Here is a 14,663-nt window from a genome sequence, read left to right on the forward strand (position 1 = left end):
AAAGTATTTTGAACAAAATGAAAATGAAAACACAACTTATCAAAATGTACAGGATGCAGTAAAAGCATGCTTGGAGGAAAATTTATAGCATTGAGGACATATATTAGAAAACAAGAAAGAATTAAAATTGATCATACAGGCTTCTGCCTTACGAAACTAGACAAAGAACAAATCAAGTTCAAGGCAACCAGAAGAAAAGTAAAATAAAATTTGAACAGGAATCAATGAAATTGAAAATAGGAAATCAATAAAAAATATCAAAAAAACTAAAAGCTAGTACTTTAAAAAAATCAATAAGTTGATACGCTTTTAGTTAGGCTAAGAAAGGAGAGAGGATACACAAACAAATCAATCGCCCAAAAGAAGGACAAGACTTCACTACAAATCCCCTGAATATCAAAAGGTCAATAAAGGAGTTCAATGAACAATTCTAAGCATATAAATTTAATAACCTAAATAGAATGAATCAATACCTTGAAAGATGTAATCTGCAAAAGCTCACACAAAATGTAACCTAAAATCCAAAAGGGCCTATATCTTTAAAGAAATTGAATCAGTAATTAATTACCTTGTAACAGAGAAAGCAAAGGTTTTCAGATGGTTTTACAGATAGATTCTACCAAACATTTAAGGAAGAAAATGTGCTAATTCTCAACATCCAAAAAAAAAAAAAAAAAAAGAAGAAGAAAAGAAAAGAAATGCCACAAAATCCAAAGTATTAAGAGGAAATAAACTCTTGTGATGAATAATTGGTTATAGTAAGGTTTCAGTAAACAAAGTTAATATACAAATTTAATCATTTTTCTCTATACCAGTAACGAACAAGTAGGATTTGAATTAAAAACCCCAAATCATTTACATTACCATTGCCAAAAATAAAATTCTTAGGTAGATCTCTAACAAAATATGTGCAAGATCTATATAAGGAATATTATAAAACTTTGTTGAAAGAAAGTAAGGAATATATAAATAAATTGATAGACACTCTATATTCATTGAGAGGAAGCCTTAAGATTGTCAATATATCAGATCTTACCAACTTGATCTATAAATCTGATTCATTCCCAATAACTTATCAAATTATTCTCAGTTTATATGGAGAGACAAGAGACCCAGAATACTCAATACAGCATTAAAAAAGAACACTGTTGAATGACTAAATATAACTGACTTCAAGATGTATTATTACACTACAGTAATCAAGGCAGTGTGACACTGGTGCCAAGGAGCTGAACAGACACTTCTCAGAAGAGAATATACAATCAATCAACAAATATATGAAAAAAATGTTCATCATCACTAGCAATTAGAGAAATGCAAATCAAAACTACTCTAAGATTTCATCTCACTCCAGTCAGAATGGCAGCTATTAAGAATACAAACAACATAAATGCCACATTTTTTTTTTATCCATTCATCTATTGAAGGGCATCTAGGTTGGTTCCACAGTCTAGCTATTGTGAATTGTGCTGCTATGAACATCCACGTGGCAGTATCCCTGTAGTGTGCTCTTTTAAGGTCTTCAGGGAATTGTCCGAGAAGGGCAATAGCTGGGTTAAATGGTGGTTCCAGTCCCAGCTTTCCCAGGAATCTCCATACTGCTTTCCATATTGGCCGCACCAATTTGCAGTCCCACCAGCAATGTACAAGAGTACCCTTTTCCCCACATCCTCACCAGCACTCGTTGTTGTTTGACTTCATAGTGGCTGCCAATCTTACTGGGGTGTGATGGTATCTTAGGGTGGTTTTGATTTGCATTTCCCTGACTGCTAGAGATGGTGAGCATTTTTTCATGTACTTGTTGATTGATTGTATGTCCTCCTCTGTGAAGTGTTTGTTCATGTCCTTGGCCCATTTGTTGATTGGGTTATTTGTTTTCTTATTGTCTAATTTTTTGAGTTCTTTGTATACTCTGGATATTAGGGCTCTATCTGAAGTGTGAGGAGTAAAGATTTGTTCCCATGATATAGGCTCCCTATTTACTTCTCTTATTGTTTCTCTTGCTGAGAAAAAACTTTTCAGTTTAAGAAAGTCCCATTTGTTGATTCTTGTTATTAACTCTTGTGCTATTGGTGTCCTATTAAGGAATTTGGAGCCCTACCCCACAATATGTAGATTGGAGCCAACTTTCTCTTCAAGTATTACACAGCATTAAAAAATGACAAAATCATGGAATTTGCAGGGAAATGGGTGGCACTAGAGCAGATTATGCTTAGTGAAGCTAGCCAATCCCTAAAAAACAAGTACCAAATGTCTTCTTTGATATAATGAGAGCAACTAAGAACAGAGCAGGGAGGAAGAGCAGGAAGAAAAGATTAACATTAAACAGAGACATGAGGTGGGAGGGAAAGGGAGAAAAAAGGGAAATTGCATGGAAATGGAGGGAAACCTTCATTGTTATACAAAACTACGTATAAGAGGTTGTGAGGGGAATGGGATAATAAACCAGGAGGGAAATGAATTACAGTAGATGGGGTAGAGAGAGAAGATGGGAGGGGAGGGGAGGGGGGATAGTAGAGGATTGGAAAGGTAGCAGAATACAACAGTCACTAATATGGCAGTATGTAAAAATGTGGATGTGTAACCAATGTGATTCTGCAATCTGTATTTGGGGTAAAAATGGGAGTTCATAACCCACTTGATTCTAATGTATGAAATATGATATGTCAAGAGCTTTGTAATGTTGTGAACAACCAATAAAAAAGAATACAAACAACAATGTTTGTATTGTTTGTATTCTTTTTTTTATTGGCTAGGATGTGGGGGAAAAGGCACACTCATACATTGCTGGTGGGACTGCAAATTGGTGCAGCCAATATAAAAAGCAGTATGGCGATTCCTTGGAAAACTGAAAATGCAACCATCATTTGACCCAGCTATCCCACCCCTCAGTCTTTACCCAAAGGACTTAAAACAGCATACTACAGAGACACAGCCACATCAATGTTTATAGCAGCACAATTCACAATAGTTAAACTGTGGAACCAATCTAGATGCCCTTCAGTAGATGAATGGATAAAGAAAATGTGGTTTATATACACAATGGAATATGACTCAGCATTAAAAGAGAATAAAATAATGACATTTCCAGGCAAATGGATGGAGCTGGAGAATCAAATACTAAGTGAAATTATCCAATCCCCAAAAAACAAATGCTGAATGATTTCTGGGATTTAAGGATGCTGATTCACAATATGCTGTGGGGAATGGGAGGATTAAATGAACTCTAGATAAGGCAAAGATAAAAAGGGGAGAGAAGGTTAGGTAAGGGGCATGGGGTAGAAAAGACAGTGGAATGTGATGGTCATCATTACCCTAAGTACATGTATGAAGACATGAAGGATGCGACTCTACTTTGTGTACTACCAGAGATATGAAAAATTGTGCTCTATATATGTAATATGATTTGTAATGCATTCTGTATGTTGTCATCTGTAACAAATTAAAATTTAAAAAGAATGAACTATTGAAAAAAAAAGAAAAGAATGTACCCATCTGATCTTCAACAATGGAGCAAAGGCAACACTTCAGAACAAAGATACTTCTTTCATAAAATGGTGCTGGATATCTAGAAATCCACATGTAAAAGAGAATGAATCTAGCTCTTAAAGACCCTTCATCAAAGATGATGTATAACTGACAAATAAGAATATGACATATTCTCCATATGCTATGTCATCAGGGAAATGGAACGTCAAACAATGAGTTTCCACCACATGCCTATAAAAATGGCCAAAATACAGAAGGTGACGCCATAGAACACTGAGGAACATCTCTCATGTGCACTCCTAGTGGGAATGCAAAATGTTCCAAACATGGAAAACAGTTTGGTAGTTTCTTTCCTTTTTTTAAAAATATATATATTTTTAGTTGTAGTTGGACACAATACTTTTATTTCACTTATTTATTTTTAATGTGGTGCTGAGGATTGAACCCAGGGTCTCGCATGTGTAGGGCGAGCATTCTACTGCTGAGCCACAACCCCAGATCCTGGTTTGGTAATTTCTTGAAAAAAAAATAAATATGCTATTATCATATGAACTGGCAATCATGCTCTTGGTATTTATCAACTTATTTCTACATAAAAACCTGAACATGGATGTCTATAACCCTTCTACTTATATTGTCAAGACTTGGAAATGACCCAGATGTCCTTCAGTGAGTGAATAGATAAGTAAAATGTGGTAATTCCAGATAGCGAAATATTATTGTGCACTAAAAAGCAATGAACTATGAAGCCATGAAAAGACAGGAAGGAAACCTGAGTGACAAAAGTCCATCTGTAAAGCTATGTACAGCTATGTGCTATGGAATTCCAACCACATGACATTCTGGAAGAGGTGAAATATAGAGACAGTGAAAAGATCAATGACCAAGAATTACAAGGGAAGGAAGGAGGAGGAGGAGGAGGACTAGGTAGCAGTTAAACTGCTTTGTCTTATATTACAGTGGTAGATACATATCATCATACATTTGTCCAAACCCCTGGAATGTGTTCATCAAGAGTGAATCCCAATGAAAATTAGGTATTCTGGGTGGTGACGGATCAGTATAGGTTTATCAGTTGTAACAAATGCACCAGAATCGTAAGGATATTGATGATGAGGGAGGCTATGCATTTGTTGGGGACAGGGCTATATGGGAAATCTCTGTAGCTTCCTCTCTATTCTGCTGAGAACCTAAAAGCGCTCTAAAAAAGTTAAGGGAAGAGAAAACTAGGAATAGTTTTAAAATAGTTTTCAATTTTAAATTGATTATTTAACTAATCAAGAAGATTAGTTAAATAAAGGAGTCTTCAGCCTGATTACTCCCAGCTTCTTTCATACAGTTGTGGTAATTCTTCCTCACCAGTTATCTGTAAAGTTCAGATTTGCCCATTAATTTCTTACTTTGAGACATGGTGATCCCAGTACCTTGCCTAAGAAGGTTAGGTGTGCAGAACAAACATCTAGTAGGAGTTGAAGAGGATTCTTTTACATGTGTCATCCCACTTAATTTCCATATATGTACTTGGGTTTTAGTTCACATCCAACAGTTGAGACCACATATCTCAGAGAGGCTGGGTAACTTCCTCGGTATTATATAGTTGGTGAGTGGAAAGGCCAGAATTAAAGCAAAATGGAGTACTCTTTCTTAGAATTAAACTTTCCTTGTGAAAATAATGAACTTGGTGTGGGAGGTCTGTTTTATTCAAATCTGGGCTCTCAGTCCATGAAGTACTTCTCATTACTGCACCCCCAGTGACCCCAGTTCCTCTGCAGAAGCTGGAGTCCAGAAGCACTTAGCACATGTCTCATTTGATACTGATCAGGAAGAGCCAAACCTTTGTGCTGTTGCCGAACCACCAGAAATAGGTAAGTGTCCCCAGTTGACTGGGCCACACAACGGCACTGATGTTGACCTCTTTATTTCTTATGGCAACAAATGGAACTCGGAGGTGAACATGCTCCACAGGACCTAAAGGAACAAGAGGAAAAAAGTCAGTTTTTATATTCATAGAAAAAACCATCAAACTTTATCACACTCCTCGATTCTTTTTTAAGGCATTTTTTTTTATAATTATTTTTTAGTTATAGGAAGACATAATAGGTAGACAAAATAATTTTTAAATTATTTTTATATGGTGCTGAGGATTGAACCCAGTCCCTCATACATGCTATGAAAACGCTCTACTTCTCAGCTACAACCCCAGCCCCTAGATTCTTAACCTTAATCCCTATCAGCATTCCCTATGATAAAGCAATAATCGCAACCCACAAATGTTGGGAAGGGTGTCTACACTTGAACTGAAGAACCTGGTAAAACAGGGAACTTAACTCAGGTTTCAGATTTCTTGAGTGATAACCAAATTGAATTTACATCTGATAAACACAACTTATGAAACAAATGCTCATGAATTTCCAATCCAAGGACAAAGCTAGTTTACTACACACTTGGCCATTGAAAAGGAAGATAAACAGCAGTCTGTTTCATTTCTAATGATTAGCATGTTTTGTGATTTGGGGTCAATGCATTATATGGAGGGCTCTCCCATTATCCTCAATTGTTAATTGCTTTCCATCCTCTTCGACAATGGGCCATTGTGTCTCATCATCTGTAGGTCACAGTGAGTGTCACTCGGAAGCTGGCAAGGCCTTTTACAAAGAGAGAAAAGTACGTCTCCCTAATTTGAAGGAGAAACAAATGCCAGGTTCCCAAATAATAAAAATGCTGTATTTCTCCTTTTTTTCCAGAAAACAGGTATAAACATCATTGAGCTCTATATTAGCAAATAAAAAAATATACGAGAACATGCCCTAGGCAGGAGATGTGAGGAAGTTAATCCATTCATTTCCAAAAAAAAAAAAAAACAAAAGAGAAAAACACTGATGAAAAATTATTAATACATTAGTGATGTATTGTACGGGGGCGGGTAGATTCATTATTTTTCAACTCTGTGGCATTCTCTCCCTCCTTTCATTTCTGACAACATGGACCACCCAGAGAGCATTGCATTAAGTGAAAGAAATCCAAGCACAGAACAATTTCTATCAGATGATCCCACTTATATGTGAAATCTTAAACTGTTAGAAATTACAGAAGCAGAGGGTAACTTTGTGGTTGACAAGGGATGGCAGAAGTGGGGTGGGGTGGATGCTGATCAAAGAAAACCAAGTTTCCAGAAGATAGGAGGAAGAAAGTCAAGAGGTCTATTGTACCATGGTGACTATGGTTAATAAGATTGTATCGGATTTTGAAAATCACTAGAACAATAGATATAAGTGTTCTTACCACAAAAAATAAGTTGGCGAGGTAATGCCTGTGATAATTGGTCTGATTGAGCCATTCCACAGTGAATGTTTATTTCAAAACATCATGTTGTACATGATAAACTTGTATAATTTTTGTCAGGCTAAAAAATTAATGAAGAGAAAAAAAAATAGAGGAGTCTGTGTATGTACAGTCTGAAAATGTTTTCTGCCTACAGCTCTCTGCCCTGACTCCAGGCATATGGCACCGCAAGATTTTTTATAGCACATAATTTCAACCTTGTCACTTCATGTGCACATTTGGCTGAACATTTAATTATTTTAAATAAGCAAATCTGTATTATTTCTGTATGGTTTGCTCAATGTCAGTCAAAGAACACAGAGTGGGGAAAAAAAAATATTGGCTACTTCTGTTTATTTACTCATTTTCTAGGAGCTTACCTGACTAATATCTTTAGCTCTTGTGCTTTACTGGTCAACAAGGATACAGAAGCTGGGACCAGGGGCCCCTGCTATCCCCCTCCCAGGCAGAAGATGAAGACTGGCTTCCCTCTTCCAGCATTGACACTGAGCTCTTTCCCAATGACTTATTCTTCCATCAATGGGGGGGAAAATTCTTTTTCGTCACTGAGTTTGCTCCTACAGCTACTTCACCAAATAGTGTAAAACCCTTCCCCAAGATGCCTCATGGGAACCCTGGGCTTTCCCACAGCTCAGCATCGTGCACAATGCCTTAAGAACCTGGAAATTCTCAGCTTTCCAGGTTCTTTCACTAGAGAATCTTGGTTTAGTCAGGGTAGATGCTGAAGGTGACTGTGATGCCCCAAATCATAAAGGAAGATCTCCTTCACCTTGAACTCACTCCAGAAACAAAAGGGGGTGGAGCTTACATAATTGGAATGCCACCCAACATGGTTACATTTATTGCAGTTTGGGATCAAGAATATTTAGTTAAAAACAATCTTAAGAAACAAGACCACGTAGGAGACAAAACATGGGTCAGTGAGGAGAGAAGAGAAGGAAGGGATCGAGGAGGAACACAGAAAAGTTCCAACATCCTCACTGTCAAATAGTGACCCTTCTGATAAAAATCTAATAATCCGTGTGAAGTTGACTATTATGGGTGAGTAGCAATACTTTTGTTAGTTAACGGCCCAGGGTGGTGCCAAGAGCAGGTTCCACTGATAAATGTGGCCATGATTGATTTGGAGGGAATTAGGAGCTGATAATAGTTTCAAGAAATATTTCCGTTTTCATGCACATAACCCACAGCACAAACCTGGTCCTCGCTATCATGTTTTTGGCACTAAGACACAGTGGTCTTCACACCTGCAGTCAAGGCTCACCCTTGGCAGAATCAGGAACGGGGGTGGGGCAAGTTCTTGGAACAGAGGAATGTAAAGTTATTTTTCTTTCTTTGTCTTCATTTTGGAAGACAGCACAAGTGTCAGGGAGGAAGCTAACAGGAAATCCTAGTAATTGCTATAATAACAGGTAACATTCATCATGTGCCAAGCTGGGTGCAAAGCAGCACTCTGCCCACTGCAGAAGACAGAACTGAAACTGCTATCCTTTAGAAAGGTCTACGTGCAAGGCTGGCCCTTGGCCAGTGTCTGGGAACTTGGCTCTGGGAGTGTTCCCAATCAACAGTTAACTAACTAGGAGGAGTGGTTCACTTTGCCTAAATTGGCTTTGCAAACAGTGTGGTTTATTGTGAACACCCACTTTCCACAGGGATTTGGGAGGTTTGGAATATGCCAGGCTGACCGTGCTCATGTGACCAGCTTCCAGTAAAAAACTATGGGCACTGAGCCCCTAATGAGTTTCTCTGGCAGACAGCCTTTATGTTGTTACCTCCCACCCCAAGAGGAATCGGCACATCCTGTGTGATTCCACAGGGAAAGGGCCTGTGAGAGTTGATGCCTGGTTTTCTCGGGGCTTTGTCCCCTGGAACCTTTTCTTGATTTTTGCTTTGTATCTTTTTGCTGGAATAAATCATAGCCGTGGCTGAGGATGAAGCTACATGCTGAGTTCTAAGAGCTCCCCCAGTTTATCGTAAAGTCTTGGGGTGGTCTTGGGGGCCCCGACACACACACACACACACACACACACACACACACACACACACAAACACACAATCCAATGACTCTCTCAGATTCCTTATGAACTTTGTTTTAAAGATGAGGAATCAGAGGTTTAAAAGGTGGAAAAGTTGACCTAAGTTAGACATTTCACAAAGAAATAGGATGAATTCAAGTGTAGGTCTCCCTTGCTCTAAAAACTGCACTCATAAGTACTGTGCACACCACCCCACCTACTCAGGCTCCTGCCTTGGTGTTTCCAGTCCACAATGAATATAGTCCATATCTGTTTTACCAAAAAAGGCTCATTTCTTGCTGCACCTCCCCTTCCTCAACAGATGTAAATCCTGCAGAGCAGGACCATATTGTGGTCTGCCCAGTGCCTGGCAGAGTGCCTTGTATGTATTAAGAACTCAGCAAATACTTGTTGAACGAACCAGTAAATGACTGGGTGCTTTATTTATTTTTCATTTGCACTATTGTAAGAACCCTATGAGGTGAAGTAGCAGAATTAAACCATTTTAAAATGGGAATTTTAAATTAAATTACACCATTTTCAAAAGTGTAGAAAGCCCCCAAAAGAAATCACTTATCTCAATGTCACGTGTTTTCATGTTTGCTCTATAGTCCAGGTCTCCACCTACATGCTCCACATTCCTCACTGTTGCTCCTTGTACTAGGGGACTAGGTCGCTTCCTGTTAATCAGGGACCTCTTGGGTGTGGGTTGCTTATACAGTGGAGATCATACCATCATTGTATTGTTAGTACACAATGAAAACAAGGAGTTCCTTGTATTCACTTCAACACTTTCAAAACTCGTAATTTCCACCTAAATGACATGTAACGTGAAAACCATCATGGGGTATAAAGTGGTCCCTGCTTATCCACGGTTTGCTTTCTGCTATTTTATGACCCACAGGCAATGGTACTCTGAAACTATTAAAGGGAAAATTCCATAAATAAACAACTCATAAATTTTAAATTGCATGTCATTCTGAGTAGCATTACAAGTCTCTAAATTTCACATGGGTAGAACGCCTCAATCTTCTGGTTTGAATCACTATTAGACATACCGCACCCAGCCTCAGCTCTGAATTCCAGGAAGAAGGAGTTGCCACTGGGAGGAAAGAGAAAAAGGGGCTGGCTCATGCCACTTACAAACCACATGCAGGAAGAGGACGGCTGTGTCGGAGCCAAGGCTGTTCTCTGCATAGGCCGTCACCTGGAAGATCCCTGCACTCTTGTACACGTGCTTGATGCCATCTTCAATTGGGCTGAAGTTAGCATAGGACACGGCAATGCCATCCCCAAAGTCAAGCTGGATGTTTGTCCTTTGGAGATCACCCTGCAAGGCAAGAGCCATCGGCCTGGGTCCATTCACATGGTCCTGCCTGACTTCCAATGCTTCCTCCTGTTGATCCTTCAGCATCATCTTATTAAGACCTATTGTCTTTCCCAGGAGGCAGAATCACCTTACTACAACTATCAGACTCCTCTCTGGTAGCCACTGGGCGCTGTGGGTAAACACTGTAGACCTAGAGTCCCTGTATGTGCATGGGACAGCCTGAATTGCTGTGATACTGGCCACAGTGGGCAAGGTACTGCCTTTCTGAACTCTGAAGTGGGGAAGCCAAGGCTTTCCTAATCCCTCACACATGGTTTAATTCTTCTTCTGTGTCATAAAAATAATAGCAGTAATAGTAACAGCTAGCATCAAGGTTTGTATCAGTGCCAAGCAATTAATCTCCTCATAATCCTGTATTGTAGAAAGTATTATTGTCCCCATTTGTAAATGGGGACAAAATCATCAGACTAATGTCACATGGCCAATAGTGGAAGACTCAAGTTTTAAAAGCAGTCTAACTTTAATGCTAATACTCCCAACCACAATTCTATAGTTATCATTGTTTCTGTTTCTGAGCTTTTATTGTTGCGTTCTAAAAGCTAGGTTAATCACTTACCACATCTCATATAATGCCATCTTCAAAATTACCATATAAGGTAAGATGATCATTCCCATCCAGATGAATACTCTATACTATTCAAAATATCATATGTGTTCCCTTGTCCTTGGGCTTCTTGAAAACTACCTAAGCCCCCTGTTCTCTGAAGCCTCTACTGAATATTGTGGATTACAGGTATCTCTGCCTCTTGGAGGGCTAAGAGCACCTTGGGTGCTGGCTGGTGATGTGATGTTGATGGTTCAGGTGAGTACCTGGTACCCTCTTAAGCCAGCACTTATCTTCTTAAGGCATGATGCTGAACCCCACCCTTCCTGTCTCACCCTTTGGATAAATGTAGTCAACCTGAGTCCAGAGCAGAGATGCTGGATAAAGAAGAACAGGGTACCTCTGTTCCTATTCAAAGATGGATTATGGAATAAAAAGAGAAATACATCATTTTGGAATAATGAGCCAATTTTCTGCCCAGTATTTGTGCACTGGCCACAGGTTCACTTTCCATCTTCCTCCATGGCAACTTGGATGTGAGTGAAATATTGAGAGTTGCTCTCTTGACCCCTACACAATGTCAACTACCCTTGAGTTTATAAATATAAATTAAAGTGGAAATGAATCCAAGGTAATTCAAATGGATAAGATCATGGCTCTTCAAGTCCATTCAAGAGAAGGTTTTTATAGCTCTATTCCTGAAAACTCCCTAGTGAAAATATAATAATGACCTCCTTTGAATCTTAAAGTCCTTTAATTCAAGCAACTGGTGTGGAAGAGGCCGAGGAATCTGTCAACCTAGGATAAGAAACCTTCACCATCAAGTCTAGTGTGGTCCTGACTTTAAAGACTCTAAAATGCTCATACATGTGAAAAAAAAAAAAAAAAAAAAACCCCTCCTGGCTGGCTTTGCTCTCTTTCCAAGCTATCAAGAGCACAGAGCAATTTGCATGTAAATGTAGAGGGCTTTGTCAATCAGGGAACCTTCCTGCTCCACCACCTCAGCAGAGTGCCTGCCAGAGAAGGCCCGGGTTTGGGAAGAAGCTAAACAGTCCCCACAGAGAACAAGAAGCAGACAGCAGTGCTTCTTCTACCCTAGAATGAATACACGTAGTCTGATTTTACTGCTCGGGTTGCAAAAGACACTAAAAATCTAATGGTGCAGGTAGCTGATGTGAAAGCAACTAATAAAATATTCTTTACAAAGGTAAGTCTAAGGCATTTCAATCATCTTTCCATTCACATACTTCCAAGACTCTCAAAGTGTTGAGGGCTATTCTAATCAGCTAAGGGTACACTGGCCACAGGTTCACTTTCCATCTTCCTCCACGGAAACTTAGATGTGAGTAGTGTTAGTTAACGCTACATCAAGCTATGCTTGGTGCTTGGTCATTTATTATAGATCCAGTGGCAGGAAGGATGACCATAGTGATTTGTATAACAATATGTTGTTTATTAACAAAGTTATACTCCAAGGCACATTCTAGTTTGGTTGTTTCTCATAAATTTATCAGGGTGATAGGATAGCATTCTTTGAAAAAAATGCTATTATATATTTCTTTGGTTTCTGCTTTTTACCAGATAATATTTCCTCTATTATGCAAAAAGAGACTCCTAAAAGCAATGAATGCATTTGAATTTCCTTTTCCTGGCAATACAGTTTATGACCTTCTGGTGATAAACATTTCCTAAGCAGACCCTAAGGAGGACCCTGAAAATGTTTCCAGAGCTGCAGGCCTCAGAGGCAAGTGGGGTCCCACTGCAGACAGGTCTTCATTGTGGAATGAAAGGAGATGGGCTCTAAACACCCCAAGCTTTCTTTCACACCACTCTCTCCTGCAGAAGTCTCTGATTCACACTCTAGACTGTGGTACAGCAGCCTCTGGAAGCGGCAGGTCTTTGTTTTCTTCCCTTTCCGAGTTTAGACCTTAGAGACCCCGGTGGGCTCCTACCTCTTCCATGAGGATGATGAAGGTTGCATTGTGTCCCTGCTCTGCCACCAGACGCCCATCAGTCGTCACCACATGGAGGCCCCGAGGGGCTTTTCCGGGACACAACTGGGCCTTGGCGGAGTATTTGTCCCTTACTCCATCAGTGCAGTTATTGGACACAATCCTCCGGTACCTAAGAGGAATTGACAATTGACAGTACTGAGCTTTGGGTCAAGCATGTAAGCAAGTGTGCACGTTAGAAAGAGAGCTAAAGCAAGAGAGATGCTCCCCACAGCTGCCCCTAAAACCGAGTCTCCAAAAAGACAGCCATTTATGAAGATAAACAAACGTGGAGGAACTGCTATCCTTCCATCTCCGGGAGAGTAGCTCCTTAAACATTACTATTGATCCTACCTGGTGAGCTGCGGATCGGATCAGTGTCTGAACCAGCCAAGAAAAATCAATGTCTGACTCACATACAGCAGTAGAGGAGGCAGACCATTGGGCAAGGGAAGCAGGAAAAGTCAGTGCATCTGTCTGTCAGGGAAGAGCCAGCTGTATTTACCCAAGGCCTCCTCCAGCTTTCCCCATACCAGAGAGCAACTAGAACATCAGACTTCAAACTCTCATTAATCAGGAGGCCTCTTCCTGCCTTCCTTTCATGTCCCAGATGTCATTTCTTCCCCTAATACCTATGGCTCTTACTCTGGAGCCAACTGAGCTATTTTATAGCATATTTTCTCTCTTTGCTAATATTTCATTTCCTACTCAACACAAATGTCAGATTAGAAGCACAGGTTTAAGACTCCAGTTCAATCCTGGTAAACTTACCTCAAGGAAGAGAAAACTTCCCTACAAAAAAGTACTAGTGTTCTGATAAAACCACATAACATAAATGTACCACCACCTCCATCACCAACCACCACCACCAACGTTATCATCACCACCACATCTTAGCTTCTTTCACCCTCTCTGTCAGGAATAATTAACCACTCCATCCATGTTGCCTTCTTCTGGGAGTCTCAAATACAGGGGAATACAAATTCTTCTGGAGTGATATTGGTCCTCCATTAGACCTGACTTTCCCCATGGGTTCTCCACTACTGCACTACCTACTGCATAGCCCATCCAGAGATCTCAAGGGGACGTTAAGCAAATGTTTTCCCATAGTTGTTTTCTCAGATGAGAAGACAATGCATCCTCTTGCAAATGTGCATCATTATTGTTCACTGTCAATTGAGCTCATGCTGGGAATTCTGCTTCCCGGCACGGCAGTCACTTTCTACAGGTGACTACTGTGCACTTGAAGTGTGGTTAATGTGGCATATTGCAATGATCATTTTTATATATCAGGTTAAATGATACATATTATCAAAATTAATTTTACTTTTTAAAAAACTTTAAAGTGTGACTATTAGAAATTTTTAACCACATAGGTGGTTTACACTATTGTTCTTTTGGTCATTACTGATCAAGATAATCAAATATTCTAATCAGATTAGACTTTCTTTCTGATCTTTAGTCACAAGATGTTTAATTTTTACTCTTGATACATGTTTCAGTAGTACAAGTCTTAACTCAAACTTGCTATCATCTATCCTCCCTCTTTAATCTCAACTAGCCATCAACTCAAGCTGGTTGGTGATTTGTAATATCAGCCAACACTAAAGAAACTCAAAGAGTGAATCCCTGAGGGGAGGGTGCAAACAGACTTTCCTTTTCATTTGTGTGATTTGTTTGGTTAGCTATTTGTTGTTTTGTTCACCAGAATTACTTAAATTGGAGCTACTTATACCCAACACACGTGTATTAAGACATACAAGATGTCCTAATGCGATTATTTTCTAGTGATGTGTAAAGAATGGTGTGGTTGTCAGTTGGATGGTCCAGCTGATTCTTTGTAACTATATAGTCCCCTTCCTTAAACTTCCTAGAGTTTTGTTCTCTGACAC

General features: G+C 39.5%; 1 protein-coding gene across 2 annotated transcripts in view; it reads right to left on the reverse strand.

Annotated features, from left to right (window-relative positions):
- The window catches only part of Sorcs3 (sortilin related VPS10 domain containing receptor 3), a 570,611-nt gene that overhangs the window by 27,308 nt on the left and 528,640 nt on the right, over positions 1–14,663 (reverse strand). For both annotated transcript variants that reach the window (XM_078052889.1, XM_005333579.5), the window contains 3 exons: positions 12,733–12,904; positions 9,990–10,176; positions 5,324–5,457 (listed from right to left, as the gene is read on the reverse strand). In XM_078052889.1, the coding sequence (XP_077909015.1) occupies positions 5,324–5,457; positions 9,990–10,176; positions 12,733–12,904 (493 nt within the window). The remainder of the gene's footprint in view (positions 1–5,323; positions 5,458–9,989; positions 10,177–12,732; positions 12,905–14,663) is intronic.

This window comes from Ictidomys tridecemlineatus, chromosome 1 (genome assembly GCF_052094955.1).
Source record: "Ictidomys tridecemlineatus isolate mIctTri1 chromosome 1, mIctTri1.hap1, whole genome shotgun sequence".
Taxonomy (NCBI): Eukaryota; Metazoa; Chordata; class Mammalia; order Rodentia; family Sciuridae; genus Ictidomys; species Ictidomys tridecemlineatus.